At 38.6% G+C, this 23,254-nt stretch overlaps 2 protein-coding genes across 2 annotated transcripts; one reads left to right on the forward strand and one right to left on the reverse strand.

Moving 5' to 3' along the window:
• Positions 1-4,501: 4,501 nt before the first annotated feature.
• LOC111909724 (uncharacterized mitochondrial protein AtMg00810-like) lies at positions 4,502-5,380 on the forward strand. Its single transcript, XM_023905506.2, has one exon. The coding sequence runs from the start codon at positions 4,502-4,504 to the stop codon at positions 5,378-5,380; it is 879 nt and encodes a 292-aa protein (XP_023761274.2).
• A 2,094-nt stretch (positions 5,381-7,474) lies between these two features.
• Positions 7,475-8,977, reverse strand: LOC111909735 (geranylgeranyl diphosphate reductase, chloroplastic). Its single transcript, XM_023905517.3, has one exon. The coding sequence runs from the start codon at positions 8,940-8,942 to the stop codon at positions 7,542-7,544; it is 1,401 nt and encodes a 466-aa protein (XP_023761285.1). The 5' UTR covers positions 8,943-8,977; the 3' UTR covers positions 7,475-7,541.
• Between the last annotated feature and the right edge of the window lie 14,277 nt (positions 8,978-23,254).

Genomic DNA, 23,254 nt, shown 5'->3' on the forward strand with positions numbered 1-23,254 from the left:
GATCTCAAATAGACTTTTTGATGGTGTTACATAAAGTATCTTAAAAATAGTTGCGTGTCCTTCTTAATTTATATGGTCGAATTGGCAAATAAGAAAAGAGTTACACAATACATTGTGATAGTTGGGGATGACATTAGGTATTTCCTCTTAACCTCCCACGGAAACCAACATATTTGTATGTTGGAGTTTTTAGTTAACTTAGTGTAATGGATGCCATATATTGTTTGTGCACCTTACCATTTAAGATTGATAAACATGAAAGAGCTCATTGAAGAAATTGCATGTGTTGTTGGATAAAGGTTTTATTAGACCGACTTGATTGTTGTGAGGAGTTTTGATAATACTTTTCAAGAAGAATAAATGTAAATATGGATGTGCATTGATTATTGGGTGTTGAATAACATAACCATAAAACATAGATAACCGTTGCCTATGAGCAATGACTTGTTCGACCAATTGCAAGGAGAAAATTATTTTTCAAAATTTAATCTACAATCAAGACATCATCCGTTAAAAATGAGGGAACATTATGTTGAGAGGACAGTCTATAGGATGACACCAGTTCATATAATAATGTTTTAAAACAACTAAGTGTTACCACCATTACAACAAACTTCGTAAGTGTTAATACCATTACACTAATCATGCTAGGCGGTCATATTAGGTGGGATCGGTCAAAATCTGCCATTAATCGGACTGGACAATTAAAATCAGGTTCTAAAAAGGTCGATATGGTTTCGTCATAGCCAGTGGCGGAATCAGGAATTTTGATATGGGGTACAGACATTGTCAATATATTATATGTGGTTATCTAATATCGAGCATTAAAAAACATATTATAATCTCTTTAGTTTGGGGTACAATAACATGAAACATTCTTACAAATAATATTTTTTTATATATATAAAACAATTTTTTGGGGGTACTACAGTACCCCCAACACCCCATCTAGCTCCGCCACTGGTCATAGCTCCAAGGCTTGTAGGTGTTAGTCTATATTATTAGTCCACTTGTTTATGGGCCCTTTTTATCTTTAGCCCATTAGGGTTTCTGTCTAGCTAGTATTTATATCCGATTTTATTCCTTGTAGTCTTTATGCTTTTTCTCTGAGAACCCTTGTAATTTCTCTTTGATATAATCATATGACAATGTTATCATGGTATCAGAGCCAGGTTTGATATGTTGTTAGAAGTCTTTGTAGCAGTCAGCTGTGTCGCTTGGGGGTTACGGGGGTAGTGTGCCACCGTCCGGGTTACTGTAGCATGCCGTTTTCGTTCATTATCACTGGTATTCATCTTTTTTGATATGTTGATTCGTTGCTATTGTTGATTTGTTGCTGTTGTTGATTCGTTGTTGTTGTCGGTTTGTTGCTACTGTCCGTTCGTTGCTATTGTTGGTTCGTTGCTGTTGTTGGTTCATAATTGCTTCGATTGCTTCCGCTGGTTTGTTACTCCTTTCATTCTCAAATTATTATATTGTCATTGTGGTTATTCATTCACTATCAACATGACTGGAAAGGATGATTCCCTTCAGTCAATTAGTACTCGTTTAGATGGAAATAATTATACGTATTGGAGTTACGTTATGAAGAACTTCCTTCGTGGGAAGAATATGTGGGGCTATGTCACTGGGACTAAAGCCAAACCCTTAGTGCCTCAAACTGAGAATTTTGATATGTTGCTTGATGCTTGGGAGACTAATAACTCCAAGGTTATTACTTGGATCAATAACTCTGTTACTCAGTCCATTGGTATGCAGTTGGCTAAGTATGATACAGCAAAGGAAGTTTGGAATCACTTGGAGAGACTGTATACTCAGTCCAATTTTGCTAAACAATACCAACTGGAATATGATATTCGTGCCCTTTAACAGAATGACCAGAGCATTCAAGATTTCTATGTTGCTATGTCTGATCTCTAGGATCAATTGGCTCTTACTAAATCTACGGAGTTAAAAGATTTTTAGCCTTACATTGCTAGGAGGGAAGAACAACGCTTGGTTCAGTTCTTGATGGCCTTGTGTTCTGATTTTGAAGGTCTTCGTGGAACAATTCTTCATCGCTCTCCTCTTCCTTCAGTTGATTCAGTTGTCCATGAGTTAATTGCAGAAGAGACTCGTATCAAGTCCCATGCAGATAAAGGGTTTAAAGCAACCTCTACTCCTACTCCCGCTCCTGCTGTGCTTGCTGTCTCCTCCAGTCAACATCTCGACAATCTTCAAGTGTCGCTTATGATGAGTGTGCATTCTGCAAACAGAAGAATCATTGGAAAGCTCAGTGTCCATTGTTAGTCCACAAGGGTAAATCTGGTCAATCTCAGTCAGGGCAACAAAATAGGTCTGATCAACAGAAGCATCAGTCTCGTTCCTCTGGTACTCCTCCATGGACCCCTCGTCCTCTACACTTTGTTGCTGCTGCTGCTGTTCCATCAGTTGACACAGAATCTGTTGGACATATGCCACCATCTGCATTGGATCCCAAGGTGTTTGAGAGCTTTAGACAGTATTTGGCTTCTAATCCCACTGCCATGTCTGCATCTATGTCTCACTCTGGTCCTTCTTCATCTGACACTTCAGGTATTCACTCATCTTTGTGGATTTTAGATTCTGGTGCAACCCATTATATGACTCCTCATTTGTCATCATTTACTTCTTTGTCGCAAGTGTCATCCATTTCTGTTAAGTCTGCTGGTGATACATCTATGCTAGTTGAGGGTGTTGGGTCTGTCTCCATTTCTCATATAACTCTTCATGATGTTTATTACATTCCCAAACTTACTTTGAACCTTGCCTTAGTCAGTCATTTATGCAAGTCTGGTAACTGGGTGTTCTTTTCTGATTATTTCTGTGTTATACAGGATCAACACACCCAGAAGGTGATTGGGATCGGCCGTAGGGTGGGGGAACTATATGTCTTGGAGGTCCTCAAAGTATCTGTTGTTGCTGCTTCCAGCATTGATTTATCTTCTTTTTGTTTGAGTTCTTTGTCGTCTGAGTTTTATCTTTAGCATTCTCGTTTGGGACATGTGTCTGTATCACGGTTGAATTTCTTAGCATCTAGTGGTGTTTTGGTTCATTTAAACTCTTGTGATATTTCTGATTGTAGTGGTTGCAAACTAGCAAAATTTTCTGCTTTACCCTTCAATAAAAGTATGTCTTGTTCTACTGCTCCTTTTGATATTATTCATTCTGATGTGTGGGGTCTTGCACCAGTATCCACAAAGGGTGGGTCAACCTATTATGTATCTTTTATAGATAATTATACTCAATATACATGGGTTTATCTTATGAAACACAGATCTGATTGCTTTGGTATTTACAGCAATTTTAGAGCTCTTGTTAAAACTCAACATTCGGCTGTGATTAAGTGCTTCAGGTGTGACTTAGGGGGAGAATATACCTCTAATGATTTCACTCAGTTACTTGCTTCTGATGGTACCATACACCAGTCTTCGTGTACTGGCACACCTCAGCAAAACGGTGTGGCAGAACGAAAACATCGTCATATTGTTGAGACTGCCCGCTCTTTGCTCCTGTCTGCGCAGGTCCCAAGTGCCTTTTGGGGAGAAGCAGTTCTCACTGCTGTGTATTTGATAAATCATATCCCTACTTCATTGAATTTAGGAATATCTCCTTTTGAGAAGTTATATGGTCATCCACCAGACTACTCTTCCTTACGAGTTTTTGGATGTACTTGTTTTGTTCTCCTCATGTTGAAAGGAACAAGTTGGGGCCGAAATCTGCTATTTGTGTATTTTTGGGGTATGGGATTGGTCAGAAAGGATACCGTTGCTATGATCCTGTGAGTCAGAAGTTATATGTTTCTCGGCACGTTACTTTTTTGGAACATATTCCTTTCTACTCGATTCCTGCTACAGCCCACAATGTAACAAAGTCTGATCTTCTGCGTATTGATCCTTTTAATGAAGATATAGAGGCTCAAGACTCATCTATGCCACATGATCCCTCGGCACATGACACACCCACTTATTTAGAGGGTGCCTTGACTCCACCTATTCCTGAGCCTGATCCTCCGATTATTGAAGTTGAGGATCCTCCTCCACCACCACCCCTCAGGAGATCTTCTCGTCATGTCAAGTCCACCAAGCTACCAGATTTTACTTACTCTACATATTCAGGACCATTTGCTTCATTTATAGCAAGCATCCATCATCTGTCTGAACCTGAATCATATAGAGAAGTTGTTTCAGATCCTCTTTGGCAGAATGTTATGGCTGAAGAACTCACTGCTCTTCATCAAACTCATACATGGGATTTGGTTTCTCTTCCTCCTGGGAAACATACGACAGGTTGTCGTTGGGTGTACAAGATAAAAACAAAAGTTGATGGCTTTGTTGAGCGATATAAGGCTAGACTTGTAGCAAAAGGGTATTCCCAACAGTATGGTTTTGACTACGAGGAGACATTTGCCCCAGTTGCAAAGATGATGACAGTTCATACTATGATTGCAGTTGCATCCGTTCGATAGTGGAAGATCTTTCAAATGGATGTCAAGAATGCCTTTTTGAATGGTGACCTTCATGAAGAGGTTTATATGACCCCTCTTCCAGGAATTCAGCATCGACCAGGCGAGGTTTTTTGGCTTCGCAAAGCTTTGTATGGGCTCAAGCAAACCCCTCGTGCTTGGTTTGAGAAATTCTCCACAATGATTACCTCTCTTGGATTTGTCCAGAGTAATCACGATTCTGCTCTGTTTGTTAGATGCGCGAGTGCAGGACGGATTCTTCTGTCCTTATATGTGGATGACATGATTATTACAGGTGATGACCATGGTGGTATTGAGTCTTTGAAGCATGATCTAGCTCGTCAATTTGCTATGAAGGATTTGGGCTTGCTGCGTTATTTCTTGGGTATTGAGGTCGCTCAGTCTAAGAAAGGGAACCTTCTTTCCCAGACTAAATATATATCTGGCTTGTTTAAACGGGCGGGACTTTCTGACAATCGGACTGTTGATACCCCTCTTGAAACCAATGCTCGATACTCTCCTATTGATGGTGTTCCTTTGTCTGATCCGAATCTTTATCGTACTGTGGTGGGAAGTTTGGTTTATCTCACAGTCACTCGTCCAGATATTGCTCATGTTGTTCATATTGTCAGTCAGTTTGTTACTGCACCTACTTTTGTTTATTGGGGAGCTGTTCTTCGTATTCTGAGATATCTTCGTGGCACTCAGTTTCAGACTCTCTTATTTTCCTCGACATCTTCTCTTGAGTTACGTTCCTATAGTGATGCTGATTGGGATGGTGATCGTCATGATCGTAAGTCTACCACTGGATTTTGTGTATTTCTTGGAGAGTCTCTTATTTCATGGAAGAGCAAGAAACAAGATGTTGTATCTAGATCTTCCATGGAGGCTGAATAACGTGCTATGGCTGTAACTACATGCGAGATTATCTGGTTACGATGGCTGCTTGCGGATATGGGAGTTTACATTTCTTCACCTACTCCCTTGAATTGTGATAATAAAAGTGCGATACAAATTGCGAAGAATTCTGTTTTTCATGAGCGGACGAAGCACATTGAGATTGATTGTCATTTTACTTGTCATCATCTGCAGCTTGGGACCATTTCGCTTCCCTTTGTTTCATCAACTTTGCAGCTTGCGGATATTTTTACAAAGGCTTTATCCGCTTCTCGGTTTCGGTTCTTATGTGACAAACTCTCAATGCTTATTGTTGCGGCATTGTGAGTTTGAGGGGGGATGTTAGTCTATATTATTAGTCCACTTGTTTATGAACCCTTTTTGTCTTTAGCCCATTAGGGTTTCTGTCTAGCTAGTATTTATATCCGCTTTATTCTTGTAGTCTTTATGCTTTTCTCTGAGAACCCTTGTAATTTCTCTTTGATATAATCATATAACAATGTTATCAGTACGTACCACCATGCTTTAACAAAATGTCACCTTAAGACATATATGTATATAAAAATGAATTATAGTATTATATATATATATATATATATATATATATATATATATATAACTGTCGTCTTAAGTCACGCCTTACAATAGAAATGACTTGTCATAGCTCGGAAAGCTTAAGGTTTGACATTGCCGTCAAGTCACGTCTGACGTTATTTACAACCTTGGTTAAAATTAGTCAAAATGTCAAATAGTCAAAACTATCAAAATAAGTCAATATAAGTCAACAAATTTGAAACAAGTCATAATTAAAGAATGAAAATATGTATATGGTAAACTAAATATCATAATTTCAGTTTTATATTCACTCTTGACTTTCTCTATCTTTCATCGTGCATACATCGACCTCCACGCCAATGACGTTTTAATATATCTTAACATAAAATGAATCAGATTTTGCTATTTGTTTCAAATTTTACCTTTATGTGTAATTTTTGTATGCGTATCTGAACATAAAATGAATCAGACTTTTTATATTTCGTTATATTTATTTATTTTTAAATAAATTATTTAATAACTTAGGGTCTTTGATAAACCTTGGAATAATCCCTGCCTAGAACTATTAATCTCTTAAACCAATTTACAAACTAGGATATTTACAACCTTGGTTAAAACCTAACTTCATAAAACACCCTGCATCTTTCACTCGTGCTTTAAATATTGTGGTTGCAATCATAACTTCTGTACTGTTGTTGTTGTGTAACATTAATCCTTGTTGCAACAACCACACATTAAAAGCATTACTTCGAGATGCTTTGACATGTGCAAATCATCAAAGACATTAACATATGCCTAAATTATCATATGACAAGAGTCTTCACTCATTTATCTCTCTGTTTAAGTTGCTATTTAGATTTTGGTTTGACGTATATAGTTGCTAACAACTCTTTTGAAAATTCCTGAAGGTTTCAAGAAGTAAAACGAATTTAGTTCTCTATATCGTGAATTTCAGTGGATCTGAATATGATCAGTATTAGTTGCATGTCAAGTGACGGGTTGGGAAGGCAAAAAATCCATCGACAGTCGAGCCTAACTCAACATGATGATGCCGCATTTTGAGAGTGATACAACACTCAAATAAAAATGAAAGAAAGAAAGAGTACATCTAGGACCATAGACACCAATTTTGATATAAATAAAGCTTTAACATAAAATTGTTTTGGACATTTTACCGAAAATGTTGTGCTGGACCCATGTCTATCGTGCTACTAGTTTTACATGTTCCATGTGAATGAAAATTTATTCCCACAATTAATACAAAATTTCCTACGCCTTCAAAATATTATCATTTTATATGATATTTGGTAATTATTTATTAAAGTACCAATGAATATAATTTCATGACAAGAAAATGGTACGTTGTCAGCATCAAACTAGATGATCTCTTCTACAATGTCTATTAGCCATGAAATCTTGGGTCCGATGAACATCTCTTTCTTTGTTCTAAAAGGATTATGAATGTTTTGTGTTTGATAAAATAATGTCTCAAGAAAAATTATTGGGAATTCTTAATATGAAGTTTAAAGGAATAAAATATAAAAACACATCAAAATTAGAGCAATTTATAAATTTCTTGAAATATTACAACACAAGACAATAAAAATTAAATCTTGGCCATCTCCTTCCGAAGGGCATTGGCCCTAACCAAGCTTCCAATTGTGTTGACAGCGAGCTTCAAGTCCTCCAATGGATTCCCCGGAGCTACCTTCTTGTACAAATAGCTGTCAAACGTCATCTTCTGCACATACTCATCGGCGCACATCTCCACAAACGCCTCCCTCGCCGGATTCGACCTGTAAAACACCTTCTGCAATATATCCAACACCTTGTACGTCGGCCAATAGGTTTTATCCCATTTCTCCAAATACTTCCTCAAATCCGCTTCATCCACCATTCTTTTCCCGTTCTCCGATCCCTCAACAATCGCCTCCGCGCACATCCGCCCGCTCTTCGCCGCGAAGTAGATGCCTTCGCCGGAACATTTGGTGACGTACCCTGCTGCATCTCCTACAAGCGCCACTCTCTCCGCCAGTCTCCGCGGCCGTGGGTGTTCCGGGATCGGGTGAGCTTCTACCCGGATGATCTTACCGCCGAGGATCTTGTCACGGGCACGTAGGCGCGTGGCAAGTTGGAATTTTTTGATATCGGGTTTGTGAGTGACAGTTCCGGTTCCGACAGCCACGTGATCGCATTTTGGGAACACCCAGCCGTAGAAATCCGGCGAAACGTCGTCTCCGACGTACATCTCTGCGAGGTCTTCGTAGTATTGCATTTTATCGGCTGGGATTTTGATGCGTTCTTGGAACGCTATGGCGTACTCGTAGTCACCGGCGTCGATGGATTTTGCGACACGGGAGTTAGCACCGTCGGCTCCGATTACTGCATCGACCTCGATAGTCTCTCTCTTTCCGGCGGATCCTGCTTTGCCGTCATACGCGTTGTAATGGAGGACGTAAGGTGCGTATTTGTCGGTTGGTTTGTCCATTTTGAAGAAAAGACCGTTGATTACTGTTGCCCCAGCCGCGGCGGCGCGGTCACGGAGGTAAGCGTCGAGGACTTCGCGGCGGACCATGCCGATGTACTCGTGAGGTTTGAGGGTTCGACCGATGTCGACGGCGACATTCGACGGGGAGATCATCTTCATCTTGGTGACACGGCGGTCGATGATATCTAAGGGCAAGTCAAATTCTCCGACCATGCAGAGTGGGATTGCGCCGCCGCATGGTTTAGCGTTGTCCATTTTGCGTTCGATCAGAATCGTCTCAATTCCGCCTTTCGCAAGGGTTTCAGCAGCTGCGCCTCCTGCGGGTCCACCACCGATGACAGCGACGCGAAGGTTACGGCCAGTGATTTTGGGGCTAGACTTACCGGCGACAACATTAAGCCGACGGTAATGGATTTGATTGGTGGAAATGGGCTTGGAAAGAGTGGCGATGGATGAATGGTGATTTTCCGGCGATGTTTGGCGGAGTCCGACGAAAGATTTGAGAGCGACGGAAGCCATGGTGGTGGACTGGTGGTGAAGTGGAGTGAAGTGAAGGGTGTCTTTGTAAGATTTCTGAGGATATGGTTTAGGATACGGTGGTGGTTCCCATCGTTAGATTTGAGAGTATGGACGGTTCAGATTTGTTGTGGATAATGAAGGAAATATAATTTTAATTGTCTTATAAAATGTATACAAAATAGAAATAAGTCAATAACTCTATTTAAAACCAATTTGTGAGTCCCTTACTTAGATTTTTTTAATCTAAAATAAAGTTATTATCATTAAATAATAATTTTGATAAAAAAAATTAATGAGTTTATGCTAATGTATTCCGTGAAAAAACAGTCATGTGGTTGAAGGTAATTAAATGGGTCGTTACAGTTGGTGAGGTTACAGGTAAAGAAAAAAAATGCGTATGTTAGGCAAATGCTAAGAGTGGCCAGAAAAGCGCCACGTAGTCGAGGTACATGAAATTTGTTAAGTTTTGTGACTTTTGTCTTGGCTACATCTCTCACTTTATGTGGACAAATCTCATTCTCTATTTCTTTGTGTGGTTTCTAAAATCTAAAATCATATCATAAAATACCATAATATAAGTTCATTGGATTTTTCTTTATAGAGCTTTTCCATCCTAAAAATCTTATTGAAACTTAAAACTATTGGAATATATATATTTCTTTTCGAATAGCTTGTTAAATAACAAGTTTTTATACTAGAACATCTTTTATAATGATTTGGTGGTCATTTAGATTTTGTTGATTTTTCAAGAAAATGTAAAAATATAACTTATACATGGGTCTTATAAGAAAACATGTAGAAAAAATTATGAAGATAAAAATAGCTTTTTGTTTTAAGTTTTTTAAATAATTATTTTTCAAGAGACTATTATATTATAGAAGTTCAAATTATATCATTTATTATTTCATGCTATATGTTGGTATGTTTTTTTTTTTCAATTTAAATAGATATGAAATAATTTTTACTATCTCCGTCCCAAATTAATTGTCAACGTTTGACTTTTCAAGTTTTTATTCTTCAATTTTGATCTTAAATATTTTTCTTTTTGATAGATAATACTTGATGTAAAATTTATGAATGGATTATATTTTAAATGTTTTTTCATTGTTATAAGTTTCATCAAGTAATATATAACAGATATAAAAATATTTAAGTTCAAAGTTGAAGAAAAAAAACTTTAAAAATAAAAATTTGATAATTAATTTGGGACAGAAAAAGTATCTTTTACCTTTTATTATTTATTTATCAATATCTTTTAACTTTTTGTAGAGAAAGAGACAAAAAAACAACTAATCTTCTAAGCTTTTCTTCAAAATTTAAGAAAAAAAACTTAAAATAATTACCAATTTCTAAGATTTCACTTATGAAATTGATATAATACTATGAACTCATCAAATAAAATCTACGAAATAGAAAATATATTTAAGAGAAAACTACAAAAAAAATTCTTACATATTGACCTTATAATCGATTTAGTTATTTTATATTTTTTATTCAATTAATCCCAAAAATCGGTAATCGTATTCAATTTAACCCTTTTACCCGGTCAACAGATCATCTAACTTTCAAAATTACACATTTGCCATATATTTCAAATTTTATTACAAATTTAATCCAAAATTTATACTTTTGGCATAGATTTTAAATTTGTAACACCCATAAAATCATGCCAAATTTAAACTTTTTAAAACATTTCAAAACTGTTTAAACATTACAAAACTTGTTTCAAAATAGTATAATATCAGAGTATCCCAGAAACAAAGTCATAAATGTGAGGAGCTGTACAATCACACATTTGTCTTCCTGCGATCATCTAATGTACCTGAAACAAAACTGAAACTATAAGCCCAAAGCTTAACGAGTTTCCCCCAAAATACTCATACATACAACAATAACATATAATCACAAACAGCATACTATGGGTCCAATCAACCATCGAGTTGGAATACCCCAGGCCCTCAAACTCTCGAACCACGACCACAGACTCCAACACCTATATTTACCATAAGACCATTTCCATAAATTTCCAATTTACTAAAATACCCCCAGAAGTCAACTAGTCAACCCTTTGTCAAAGTCAAAGTCAATGGTCAAGGTCAACAGTCCATGTTGACCCGACTCGTCGAGTGCAGTTCACTGACTCATCGAGTCCTTCCATAATTCAAGAAGTCGTGAAAACCTCCAGTTGACTCACCGAGTTTCCAGGCAACTCGTCGAATCTGTGTGTGTCCAATTATCAAGAAAACTCTAACTGACTCGTCGAGTCGTCATGCTGACTCGTGAGTCCATTCAGAACCAAAAATGGGAAAACCCTCCCCAACTCGTCGATTTGGATTATCCGACTCATCGAGTGCGGTCCATCCCATGTCCAGGTGATTCTAAGCTACTCCAATGCTCCAATCAGTAGATCTAGCCTCCTAGGGCACGTTTGTCATGTAAAGTTGCAAACTTTACGTACATGCAAGGCTCAAATCGTTAAAACAAGGTATATAAGAGGTTCTAAGGGATGAAAAAGGTATTAACTCACTAAAAGCTGAAACTTTATGATCTTAGAGACCAAGATAAGCCTAGATCTGAAGCTGCAACTTCATATGACACCCAATGCTTGAAATAAAATAACAACATGGCTAAAATGGCCCTAATCTCATACATGAATAGATCTTGATAGAAAAAGGTCAAGATAACAACTTATTACCTCAAAAACGATGCTAAGATGAAGCAGGACTTGGATCTACAACCTTCTTCTTGTTCCAAGCTTGAGTACTTCAAGATCTTCCTTCCACAATCCACCTCAAGGCTTAATATCACACAAAAGAGAGAAAAACGGCGATTTAGGGTTTCTAAGCTCAAAGGGGGCTGTAAGGGAGGCTAATGACCTTTAAATAGGGTGCAAAACCCCATAAATTAAGGTTTCATCCTCCAGCTCCAACTCGTCGAGTCGTTTCCCCCGACTCGTCGAGTTGGTCACTTAAACACGTGGCTAAAAACGTTCCTACTTGACGATTCAGGGCATCCAACTTGTCGAGTAGACCTTTCAAATATGAAAAATAAATCTGTAAAGTTAATACCTAAGAGTCGGGGTGTTACATTTCTCCCACACTTGAACTAGACTTCGTCCTCGAACTTCGCTGCGGTGAACAACTCCGGATAGTGCTCCCGCATCTTAGCCTCCGGCTCCCATGTCCACTCAGACCCTCTTCGGTGCTCCCATTATACCTTTACCAAAGGTACTTTCTTGTTCCATAAAACCTTCATTTTCCTCTCCATTATGACCACTGGTCTCTCTATGTAATTCAGGTGCTTGTCGACCTGTATGTCCTCCAAGGACACTAGTGCTGCCTCATCTATTACGCACATCCACAACTGGGACACATGGAAAGTGTTGTGGATTTGACTAAGCTCCTCCGGTAGCTCTAGTCTATATGTCACCTTGCCAACCCTGGCAATGATCCTCAATGGACCGATGTATCAGGGACCCAATTTCCCCCTCTTCCTGAAGCGGATCACACCCTTCCAGGGCGAGACCTTCAAGAGTACCATGCCACTGACCTGAAACTCTAACTCTGATCAGCGCCGGTCGGTATAGCTCTTATGTCTACTCTGAGCGGTATACAATCGCTGTCTAATCTACTGAGTTTCTCAGTAGTTTGCAAAACTACCTCTATCCACCCCATCACTCTGTGACGAACCTCACCCGAACTGACCGGGGTGCGACATCTCCATTCGTACAACAACTCAAAAGGTGGGGCACCAATTCTCGAATGATAGTTGTTGTTGTAGGCGAACTCTACAAGGGGTACGTGGGAATCCCAACTCCCACCGAAGTCGATAACACAAGCCCTCAACATGTACTCAAGGGTTTGTATGGTCTGCTCACTCTGGCCATCGGTCTGCGGATGAAAAGCCGTACTAAAGTGCAGCCGCGTGCCCAGCTCCTCGTGGAACTTTTACCAGAAGCGGGAGGTGAATCTAACTTCACGGTCGGAAACAATAGAGACCGGAACTCCGTGGAAAGCAACAATCTCGCGGACATACATGTCAGACAGCTTCTCGGCCGATGAGCTCTCCCGTATGGCTAGGAAATGGGCACTCTTGTTCAATCGATCCATGATGACCCATATAGCATCAAATCCCTTCGCCATCCTCAGCAACTTAGTAATGAAGTCCATTGTGATTTGTTCCCATTTCTACATGGGAATCTCTAGAGGCTACCGCTTGCCATGCGGCCTCTGATGCTCTGCCTTGACCATCCAGGAGGTCAAGCGCCTCTCGACGTACCAAGCGATTTCTCGCTTCATGCACGACCACCAGTAGCTCAAACACAAACCCTGATACATCTTAGTGGCTCCCGGGTGAATAGAGAAATGAGATTTATGAGCCCCCTCCATAACTGTCTGTCTGACCCCACCAGACATTGGAACCCATACCCGACCGCATCGAGTCAACAATCCCCGACTATCATGCACAAATCATGCGTTCTCGCCCCTGATCCTCTTCATTTTCCCATTCTCCGGTCACATACCCTAAGCATGAGCCTCTCTAATCAAACTCACGAGTGGAGAATCCATTGATATTCTTGTTGTGTAAGGTGTCTAAGTCCATAACTATTTTTGGTATGTACTTGACCCGGTTTGGCATGGTCCATTTGGGTTGCATGGCATCATGCATTTGGATAGACTAAAATGAGAGAAATAACACTTATGGTTTATTAATATATTATGAGTTCTAATATATTAATAGTATTATTTAATTAGTATTGATCAAGAATTAATTTGGAAATAATTAAGTGATCAAAAGGAGACTAATTAAATATATGGGTTGATTGTGTAAATCATCCATACTTATATAGTGGGCTAATGCTTCATGGATTATCAAGTTGGGCTAAAACCCATAGGATGCTCCATGGTGTTTGTAGAACCCATGGGTCATGGAAATGAAAAGTCATGACAATTAGGGTTTACATGGTGTAACCCTAATTGTAACACACTATATAAGGATCCTTATGTTCACCAAAATCGGTACTTAAGTAAGAAAGAAGAGGGCTAGTTGATTTCAAGTAGTGTGACATTTCTCTCAAGTTTATTACAAGTGCATTTGGTGTTGTGTGAGACATTTGAGGCATCATACTTGGGGTTCTAGGCTCACAAGGTTCTCAAGGAATCCAAAGTACTACAAGGTATGTTTTCTTACTAACTTTTATGTTTAAAAGTTCCCCATGTATGCTAGACAGGTTATGAGCCTTGGAAAATCAAATTTTCATTTATCTTAGTCAAACATAGATCCAAGGTTTCTAGGGTTGCATGTACACCTTAGGTATGTTAGAATGCTCAAAACCCTTCAGTGGTATCAGAGCCTAGACTTGTTTATTTGATACTTGATGCAAAATAGCTGAAAAGGTCTAAATTCTTGCTATCGTATCTGCAACCAACTCGGCGAGTCAGTTCTTGCACTCGACGAGTCAGCCAGGCAGAGTGCAGATTTTCGATTTTTGCTGCTGGAAATGGACTAGAAACATTACCCTAAACTGTTTTAGTGTTTTAAACTTGTTTTAGATGGTGTAATGGTTGTTCTAATCCATTTACAATGGCTAATATCAAAATTCCATGTTTATACGTGTTCATATGTTCTTGAAATTTTGATATGAATATTCATGTTCTTATGAGTTCTTGATAGATCTTAGGAATTACTTGTTAAAATTTTTTAATGCTTAATTCATGATTATTATGTGTTTTAATGGAATCCATAATTTGTCCTCAAGTTATGGATTACCAAAAGTTTTTCTTTTAAAGTCCATTATTAAACACATAGGTTACATAAAATGAAAAGTCACTCATTTTAATGAACCATTTGACTCATAAGTTATGAATTGAAAAGTTTTGTAAAGTTACAAAACTTGCCCTCAAGTTTTGGAACATGTAAAGTCATCTAGTAAACTTTAGTTCCAACCCCTAGAATTTTAAAAGTTAAAATTCAACCCTTATACTTTATAATATTATAAGTTAATTATATATATATATATATATATATATATATATATATATATATATATATATATATATATATATATATATATAAGATCAAGTCATTTTACCGTTAGTAGGCCTCATTCACGAAGCCGGTCTATAAGGGGGGGGGGGGGGGGATAAGGTTGTTGCCTATAAAATGACAGCTTAATAGGTGTCCACTCTCACCCACCGCTTCCTTGACTAGTGGAGGGTCGTTAGCCGAACGGGTAGGACAATGACATAAAAATTCTCACTAAAAGTATAATGATTATTATAAAGTAACTAAATATTTTTATAAATTCTCAATATTAGTTACTTTAGGAAAATGTGAATAAGGTGCTAACCCATGAAATTACAATTTGCACTTTGATTAAGTCGTTAGTGGAGCGTGTGTGGTTAACAAACACACTAACTTAGACTTAACAAGGTAGGCAAAGGGTGACTTAAGGTTTTTCATAGGTCGATGGAGCATGTGTGGCTAACCGGCACATCGATTGAGTGAAAAACATTAAGGGTACCATGTAATTTGCATGGTTACTTCACATCTCATTTTGTGATCCTCGGCATCCCAGTCACAAAACCTGAAGGGCATACTCGAGATTGAAACATGCCATTGAAAAGTTCAATGAATCTCAAAAGAATCTAAGAGTTTCTAAAAACCAATTAAAACCTAATAATTTATATTTCATTTTTCATGGTGGAAATTAGTGAATCGTCGTTCACCTACCTTTCAAATATGTTATAGCTTAGATTACGACATCCCTCTTCTATGTTATAATATATTGTGATTGGGTCCTAGCCTTAATATTACATTTGGGTGTTTTATTAATGACTATCTTTATATCTAATCTAAACTTGTTTTTATTCTTTTCAGATGTCTTCCAACAATGTTGCTTCTAGCTCAAACCCTACCGGCTCCTTCTCTCTCATGAACCTTTGCGGGAGAGTCATATTTGATGGTTCCAACTTTATGGATTGGATCCGGAACATCGGGATGATCACTCGCTACGAAGACAAGGAATATGTCCTTGATAAGGAGCTAAAGGAAATTGATGAGTCCACTGCTACCCCTTAGGAGATCGCTGACTTCCGCGCTCATGAAAGAGATGCCACCAAAGTGGCATGTATCATGATCGCTACTATGAAAAATGAACTCCAAAAGTCCTATGAGGACTATTACTGATGTGTGTGAAACAAACTAGTTTTAAATTCTACTAACTTAGACACAAAATAAACACACGAAAGGCAGTGTACCTATCGATTAGTAATATAGTTCAAGCAAGTAGGGTATCGAACACAGGGAACGGTAAACAATTAAAATAAATGCTAATATTATCTAAATAAAACAAGTAAAAAAGAGTTTTCTCTAGTTTTGCAAGACTAGAAACTTAAATACTTTACTAACACGCAAACTAAGCAACTAATAGCTAAGAAAACAAAGATCAACTAAATTCAATGATTAAAAAGGCCTTCTGTTTAGGTTCGAATCATTTGTTCCCATGGATGATTTTATGGTAAATATATCGGATTAATTCTTCATTGGTTACCGACTAAAGTGATTAGATTCACATTTGCTATAGCTAATCCTTAGAAAACAGATTAATTCAAACAATGGCCAGTTGTCTAAATTAATGAATTTCCTAGTTTGTTGATTCGGGTTTAGAAAGACTTGTAATCAGCTAATCAAATTGGTGATTCAATTAACCTCTTGTTGATGGTGTATCACACAAGCTCACACATTAACTTACCTATCTTCAAGTTAATTCTAGTTTCACATTCGTTATTCCTAGACATACAACTATGTGGTCACATAAATCATATGAAATTAGCAACTAAGAGATGTTTATACAACTTAATTACTGATTTATTAACAGAAGAATAGTTATTGTTAACACATAAGGTTCTTTAACAAGCTTAATAAAACATAATCACCAATTAAAATTAATCCTAATCAAATAATCAATCCATGTTCACAAATTCATCTACCTAAATAGAAGTTATGAGTTTTTAGCTCATGATTACAGCAGAAACAAGCACAAAAACGAAATCAATTGGTAAAAACATAGTTCAAACAAGAGATTAGGTAAGAGTAAACTTGATTTTGACTTGATTCTCCTTAAAATTGAATGTAGGGTTGATTCCCTTGCTTCCCACGCTCCAACAGCACCTTTAGTCGACAATTGGCCTCCAAGGGTTCATCTATATGCTAGGGTATCGATCTGAAAGTCCCTTTATATAGATTTTCACAAAACAAAGGCTACTTGGCGAGTCCAGTGACCTACTCGCCGAGTACATCACTTAAAACCCGTGTACGGCAAGTCAGCGCGTCCAGAATCGCGAAAGTTCGATACAACTCGCCGATTAATCGACCCTACTCGCTGAGTACGTTTCGGATCAGCATTTCCTCGAAACACGAAAGTCGTCCGAAATTGTGTCTACCTTTCAGAACATTTCGAATCTCGTCAATCGGGGTTACGGTTCATAAGATATGGCCAAAACACTGACGAGGGGTCAAGCTGTCCAGCAACATCCTTCTTTCTTCAAAATCCAAGATCCAAGCGTCCAATCGCCAATTCCGCTTCCTTTTCCGTCCGAGCATGTAATTTTTGCTGAAAAATGAAATTATAAACTAATTAAGTACCTTTTGTTCATTAAATGAGATAAAATCAACATAAAGTATTAAGATAATGCATGAATTTTTTAACTAAATATGCCCATATCAATTACCCTTTTAAGATGCACTAGGACTTGATGGACCGCTACCATCAGAGTGCTCGACAAGAAAGGTGTGACATCATCTACTCCATGATAACAACCCGAATGAAGGATGGTGAACCCATCACCGGCCACTTGCAGAAAATGCAAAGGTATGTGGACCGGTTGCTGAAACTTAATCTGAACTTCCTCGAGGAGTTGGCAACATATATCATTTTACACTCCTTAACCTCGTGTTATGATCAATTCCGTATGACATACCACATGAACAAGGAAGAAGTTACCCTCATCAAGCTTCAAGGTCTCCTAAAGACCGCTAAAACTGGTCTTAAAGGTAAGTCGGTTGTTACCACTCCTACTCCTACTCCAAACTCCGCCCCTGTCCTGGCAATTGGGAAAAGTAGAGGGAAAAAGAGGAAGAACCCTTCGAAGGGTTCCAAGGGTAAGACCCTTGATGGCTCCTCTTCAAGTGGAACCAAAAAAGGTTTCTTCACTCTTTCTTCTGACCCAAAAGAGGATGAATGCTTCTATTGCCATGAAAGATCGCATTGGAAGCGGAACTGCCCAAAGTACCAACAATATATTAAGGATGGGAAAGTAAAACCCACCCATGCAGGTATTTACACAATATTGTCTAATAACTCACCCTATTCTAACTCTTGGGTCCTTGATACAGGTTGTGGAATTCGCATATGTTCTGATTTGCTGGGACTAAGAAAAAATGAGAATGTGGAGAATGGAAAGATAAACTTGATCATGGGGAATAGGAAAGCTTCACCTGTCACCAAGATTGGAGTTTATTCTTTGTTGCTAAGTAGTGGGTGTGACATCCCCATTTTCACGGTCAGAAAAGACCGATTTTGTTTATGCTTTATAAAAATCAGAGTACTTCTTTTTCATAAAAAATGTTGCGGAACTTGTTCCCAAAAAAACACGATAAATACGTTATCAAAACATTTTCGAAGAAACGTATTTTATTCATTTTAAAACGTTTGGGATGTCATTGTCAATACAGAAACATAAGCATAAACAGAACTTACTTTTATTTACTCTAGTGATCTACATCTCTTTAATCTCTCAGTGTAATGTGACTTCATAACAACACCTGTGACATAAATAAGCTGGAGTGGGTCAGGTTGGGAAACCTGGTGAGTACATAGGGTTTTCAACCCACAATAATATAATTATTATGTTCAATCATCAAACAATTAACCCAATTACCCATCGCCATTATTAGGGGTGTAAGTGAGCCAAGCTACTCGTGAGCTACTCGGGATCGACTCGTTAAAAGCTCGACTCAAGATCGAATTAAACGAGCCTGAGCCGAGCTCGAGCCTAAACATGAGGCTCGTTTATTAAACGAGCTCGAGCCGAGCTTCAATTTATGGGCTCGCGAGCCTAAACGAGCTTAAACGAGCCTATATATATATATATATACACACACACACACACACACACACACACACACATATATATATATATATATATATATATATATTACATAGAGGCTCGTTTAGGCTCGATTAGGCTCGCGAGCCCACTAAATTGTTCACGAGCCGAGCTCGAGCTTCATTTTAAGGCTCGAATCAAGCTCGAGCTCGAGCTCGAGCTTCCTCAAAATTAAACGAGCCGAGCTCGAGCTTGGTCAGGCTCGGGCTCAGCTCGGCTCGTTTACACCCCTACCCATTATCTTCTTTATTCCTAAGTACTATCCCTAAGGATTTATCCTAAGGGTCGTCTCCTACATCATATTTACCTCTCATCTCCTTACATCGCGTCTCCTTATATGTTTGTTCCTATGGACTCTCCCTAAGGATCATCGCCTACATCGCCTGGACAGTATTGATTCAGGGATTACTCCCTTAATACGTGCCCACCAAGGGTTTGGGTATCATCTCATGAATACGTAGTTACAACATCGCCTGAACTCGTAATTCATAGTAAGGGGGTTAGAGTATCATCGCATGAATACGTAGTTACAACATCGCCTGAACTCTTAATTCATCACCTACAGGTTATGAGCCTGCTGGTGTTTCCACGGGGTTGTCTATAATAGTCCGTGGTCGCCATCTATACTCTGGTAGATGACTACATCTCCAAATTGTCGGACAAGGTTGTAATATCCTACATCACCGATTCGTCATCACCTATCTATCCTCACCTAATTATCATCACCTACCTACCATCACCTGTCTCTCAGTATTTTATTTCATCACACACCAACTATTTCATCTACCTATGTTTTATCCCAACATATTTGTAGATATAAAATAAATATACAGTTTAAATCATTTAAAACATGTATAAAATCATTTATCCAACATAGACAACAAGTATTCAGATAATATGCACACATAACACGTAATTTATATAAAATACTTCATATCTATGTGTAAGATGAAAATGGCCATGCACTCACCTGATACGGTGGTGACTCGGTACTCAGATAGCGCTTCGATACCCTTAAAACAATTTTCCTTCGATAAAACCTAGTATCATTATCACTAGAGTTTAGTCTAATGATAACCGCGACAAATTAATAGTCTGACTATTATTGCTATTATATAAGCGTTAAATAACACTCACTATAACTCATAATAATAACCCAAATAATTATTTTAAGGACCTAATAACATTACTATAATTATTTGAAAGCTATATTAAAAATTGCATAAGCATAGCTCACTTACAACGGATTTTAAAGAAAACCAGGTTTTGCTTGGAGCAGCGTTTCCGAAACCGAAAGACCCTTTTTTCTTGGGACTCCGGGAGCCTTGGGGCTTCAGAGAGAGAAAGAAACTAGAGAGAGAAGTGAGAAATGTGAGAAAAAGTTGGAACCTTCGCCCCCCTTTTATACCCAGCGAGGCCTCGGATTACGCTGGGCGTAGTCCTTGGCTATGCTGGGCGTTCCTCAGATAAGGATGCCAGCTCGCACCAGCTGGCTCGCATCCACTCTCAGACCCGGACAAGATCAAGTACGCCGGGCGTACCCAGCTTCGGACGCGGGGCATAATACGAGACTCCGTGGCGATCATCAGATGCAAGGCCGTGCTCAACAAGCAACGGCTGGGATTTGGCCACGTCACCACTTCCTTGCAGATTTCGCAAATTCACTTTCCGACTTCTAAAAATCATAACTTTCGCATACGAGCTCCGTTTTCGACGTTTATATCCACTTGTAGGGGGGAACGTACTATACAACTTTCGTTTAGACTCCATCGGCTAATTTTGACTTTATTTTAAAAGTTATATTATTAACAGACCAGGACACGATTGGTCCGTTAAAAATTCATAACTTCTTCATCCGACGTCCGTTTTCGTCTGTCTTTTTATCGATACGCTACAAATAACAAGATCTTGGATTCTCGTTTAGGTTGTGTCGGCTAAAGACTGCTCGATCCAATATTCAAATTTCGAGTTGTACACCGTTAAGCCAAAACTTCGAAAAATCATAACTTCCTCATATGAAGTCAGATTTGGGCGTTCTTTTTATGGACTCTTTCAGTTTAACATATTCTACGACTTTCGTTTAGATTGCTAAGGCTAAAACTCGCTCTACCGTAAATTCACTATTTACGTTTCCCGGTGTCGTGTCGGTTCCGTCGCAAAACTTTGACGGGTCATAACTTCTTTGTTATAACTCAGATTTCGGCGTTCTTTATATGTACGGAAACCTTGTGACATATCCTAAAACTTGGTTAAGATTATTTATTCTAAATAATCTTTTGTCTAAAAGTCGTTTTCGACCCCTATTGCCTCTAAATTGACTAGCCCGGATCTGCGGGCGTTACGGTGGGTTTACATTAGATTTGAATAAATGTTGTTAATCTAATGGAATGGCAAGAAATATTATTTCCTTTCATGCCTTGTACAAACAAGGGTTTATATTTTCTTTTGATAATGAAGTTGGTGGAATAAATATTTTCTTTAATAATGTTCTTTATTTTAAAGCATTACCTTGTGATTATGTGTATGAAGTTGTGTCTGTTGTAGATAACCTAGGAAATAATGTGTTGTGTATTGATTCTTCTTCTAATAATAACTTGGATAAATCATCATTATGACCTTGTCGTCTTGGACATGTAAGCAAGAAACGCATAGGCCAACTCCAAAAGGATAGAGTCTTGGAGTCATTTGACATAAAGTCAAATGATAGTTGTGAATCATGCTTACTTGGAAAAATGACAAAGTCATCCTTTACTGGTTCTTGTGCAAGGGGTGAAGGTTTGTTGGATCTAGTGCACACAGATGTGTGTGGACCCTTCAAAACTGCCACAAGGGATGTTAATCGTTATTATGTGACTTTTACAGATGATTATAGTATAAGCATAAGTCAGAGACTTTTGAAAGGCTTAAAGAGTTTAAAAAAGAAGTCGATAATCAATTGGGCAGGAACATTAAGATGCTTCAATCCGATCGTGGTGGTGAGTATCTTAGTACAAAGTTCCTCGACTATCTTAAGGAATGTGGGATTGTCTCACAATTGACACCTCCCAGGACACCACAGTTGAATGGTGTGGCTGAAAGGCGAAATCAAACCTTGTTGGATATGGTTCGTTCCATGATGAGTCAAGCTTCTCTACCAATCTCATTCTGGGGTATGCCTTAGAGAATGTTGCCCATATCCTTAATCTAGTCCCAACAAAAAAGGTTGACAAAACACCTCACGAGATGTGGACTGGAAAAGTTCCTAATCTAGCCAACATCAAGATTTGGGGTTGCGAGGCGTTCGTGAGACGCAAGACTCACGATAAACTCAAACCTCGAAGTGAGAGGAGTATTTTCATCGGCTACCCACAGAAATCCTTTGGTTACCTTTTTCTACAGACCCAGTGAGAATGTGGTCTTTGTAGCAAGAAGGGGTGTCTTTCGAGAAAGAGAGTTCACAAGCCAAGGAAACAGTGGGAGGCAGATTGACCTTGAAGAAATTCTAGAGTCAAGTGGTGAAGGAACCTCAAACCCTAGTAGTCAACCTAAGGAGGAAACTCTTGTTGACCCAATTGACGAATATGTACCTCTGAGGCGTTCCATAAGGGTTAGGAATGCACCTGAGCACTACTATGGTTTCCATATTACCGCAGAAGGTGATACAGTTATCAGTGATGAGACACTGGTAAGTCTGGATGAACCTAACAACTATGCGGAATCTATGGTAGGCCCCGAGTCTGCTAAATGGAAAGAGGCAATGGACAGCGAGATACAATCCATGTATGAGAATCAAGTTTGGAACTTGGTTGACAATGTACCAGGTCGTAAGATAGTTGCGTGCAAATGGATCTTCAAGAAGAAGACTGACATGGATGGTAATGTACACACTTATAAGGCGACAAGTTGCGAAGGGCTATTCTCAAAATCTGGGAGTTGATTATGATGAAACTTTTTCACCGGTAGCAAAGATTAAGTCTATTAGGGTTACGTTAGCCATTGCTGCATTTCATGACTATGAAATATGGCAAATGGATGTCAAAACTGCTTTCCTTAATGGAAAGTTGGCTGAGGATGTTTACATGAATCAGCTAAAGGGTTTTGTCAGTACAGAGTACCCTAATAGAGTGTGTAAGCTTGAGAAATCCATCTATGGATTGAAACAAG

Source organism: Lactuca sativa, chromosome 5, assembly GCF_002870075.4.
Source record: "Lactuca sativa cultivar Salinas chromosome 5, Lsat_Salinas_v11, whole genome shotgun sequence".
Classification (NCBI taxonomy): Eukaryota; Viridiplantae; Streptophyta; class Magnoliopsida; order Asterales; family Asteraceae; genus Lactuca; species Lactuca sativa.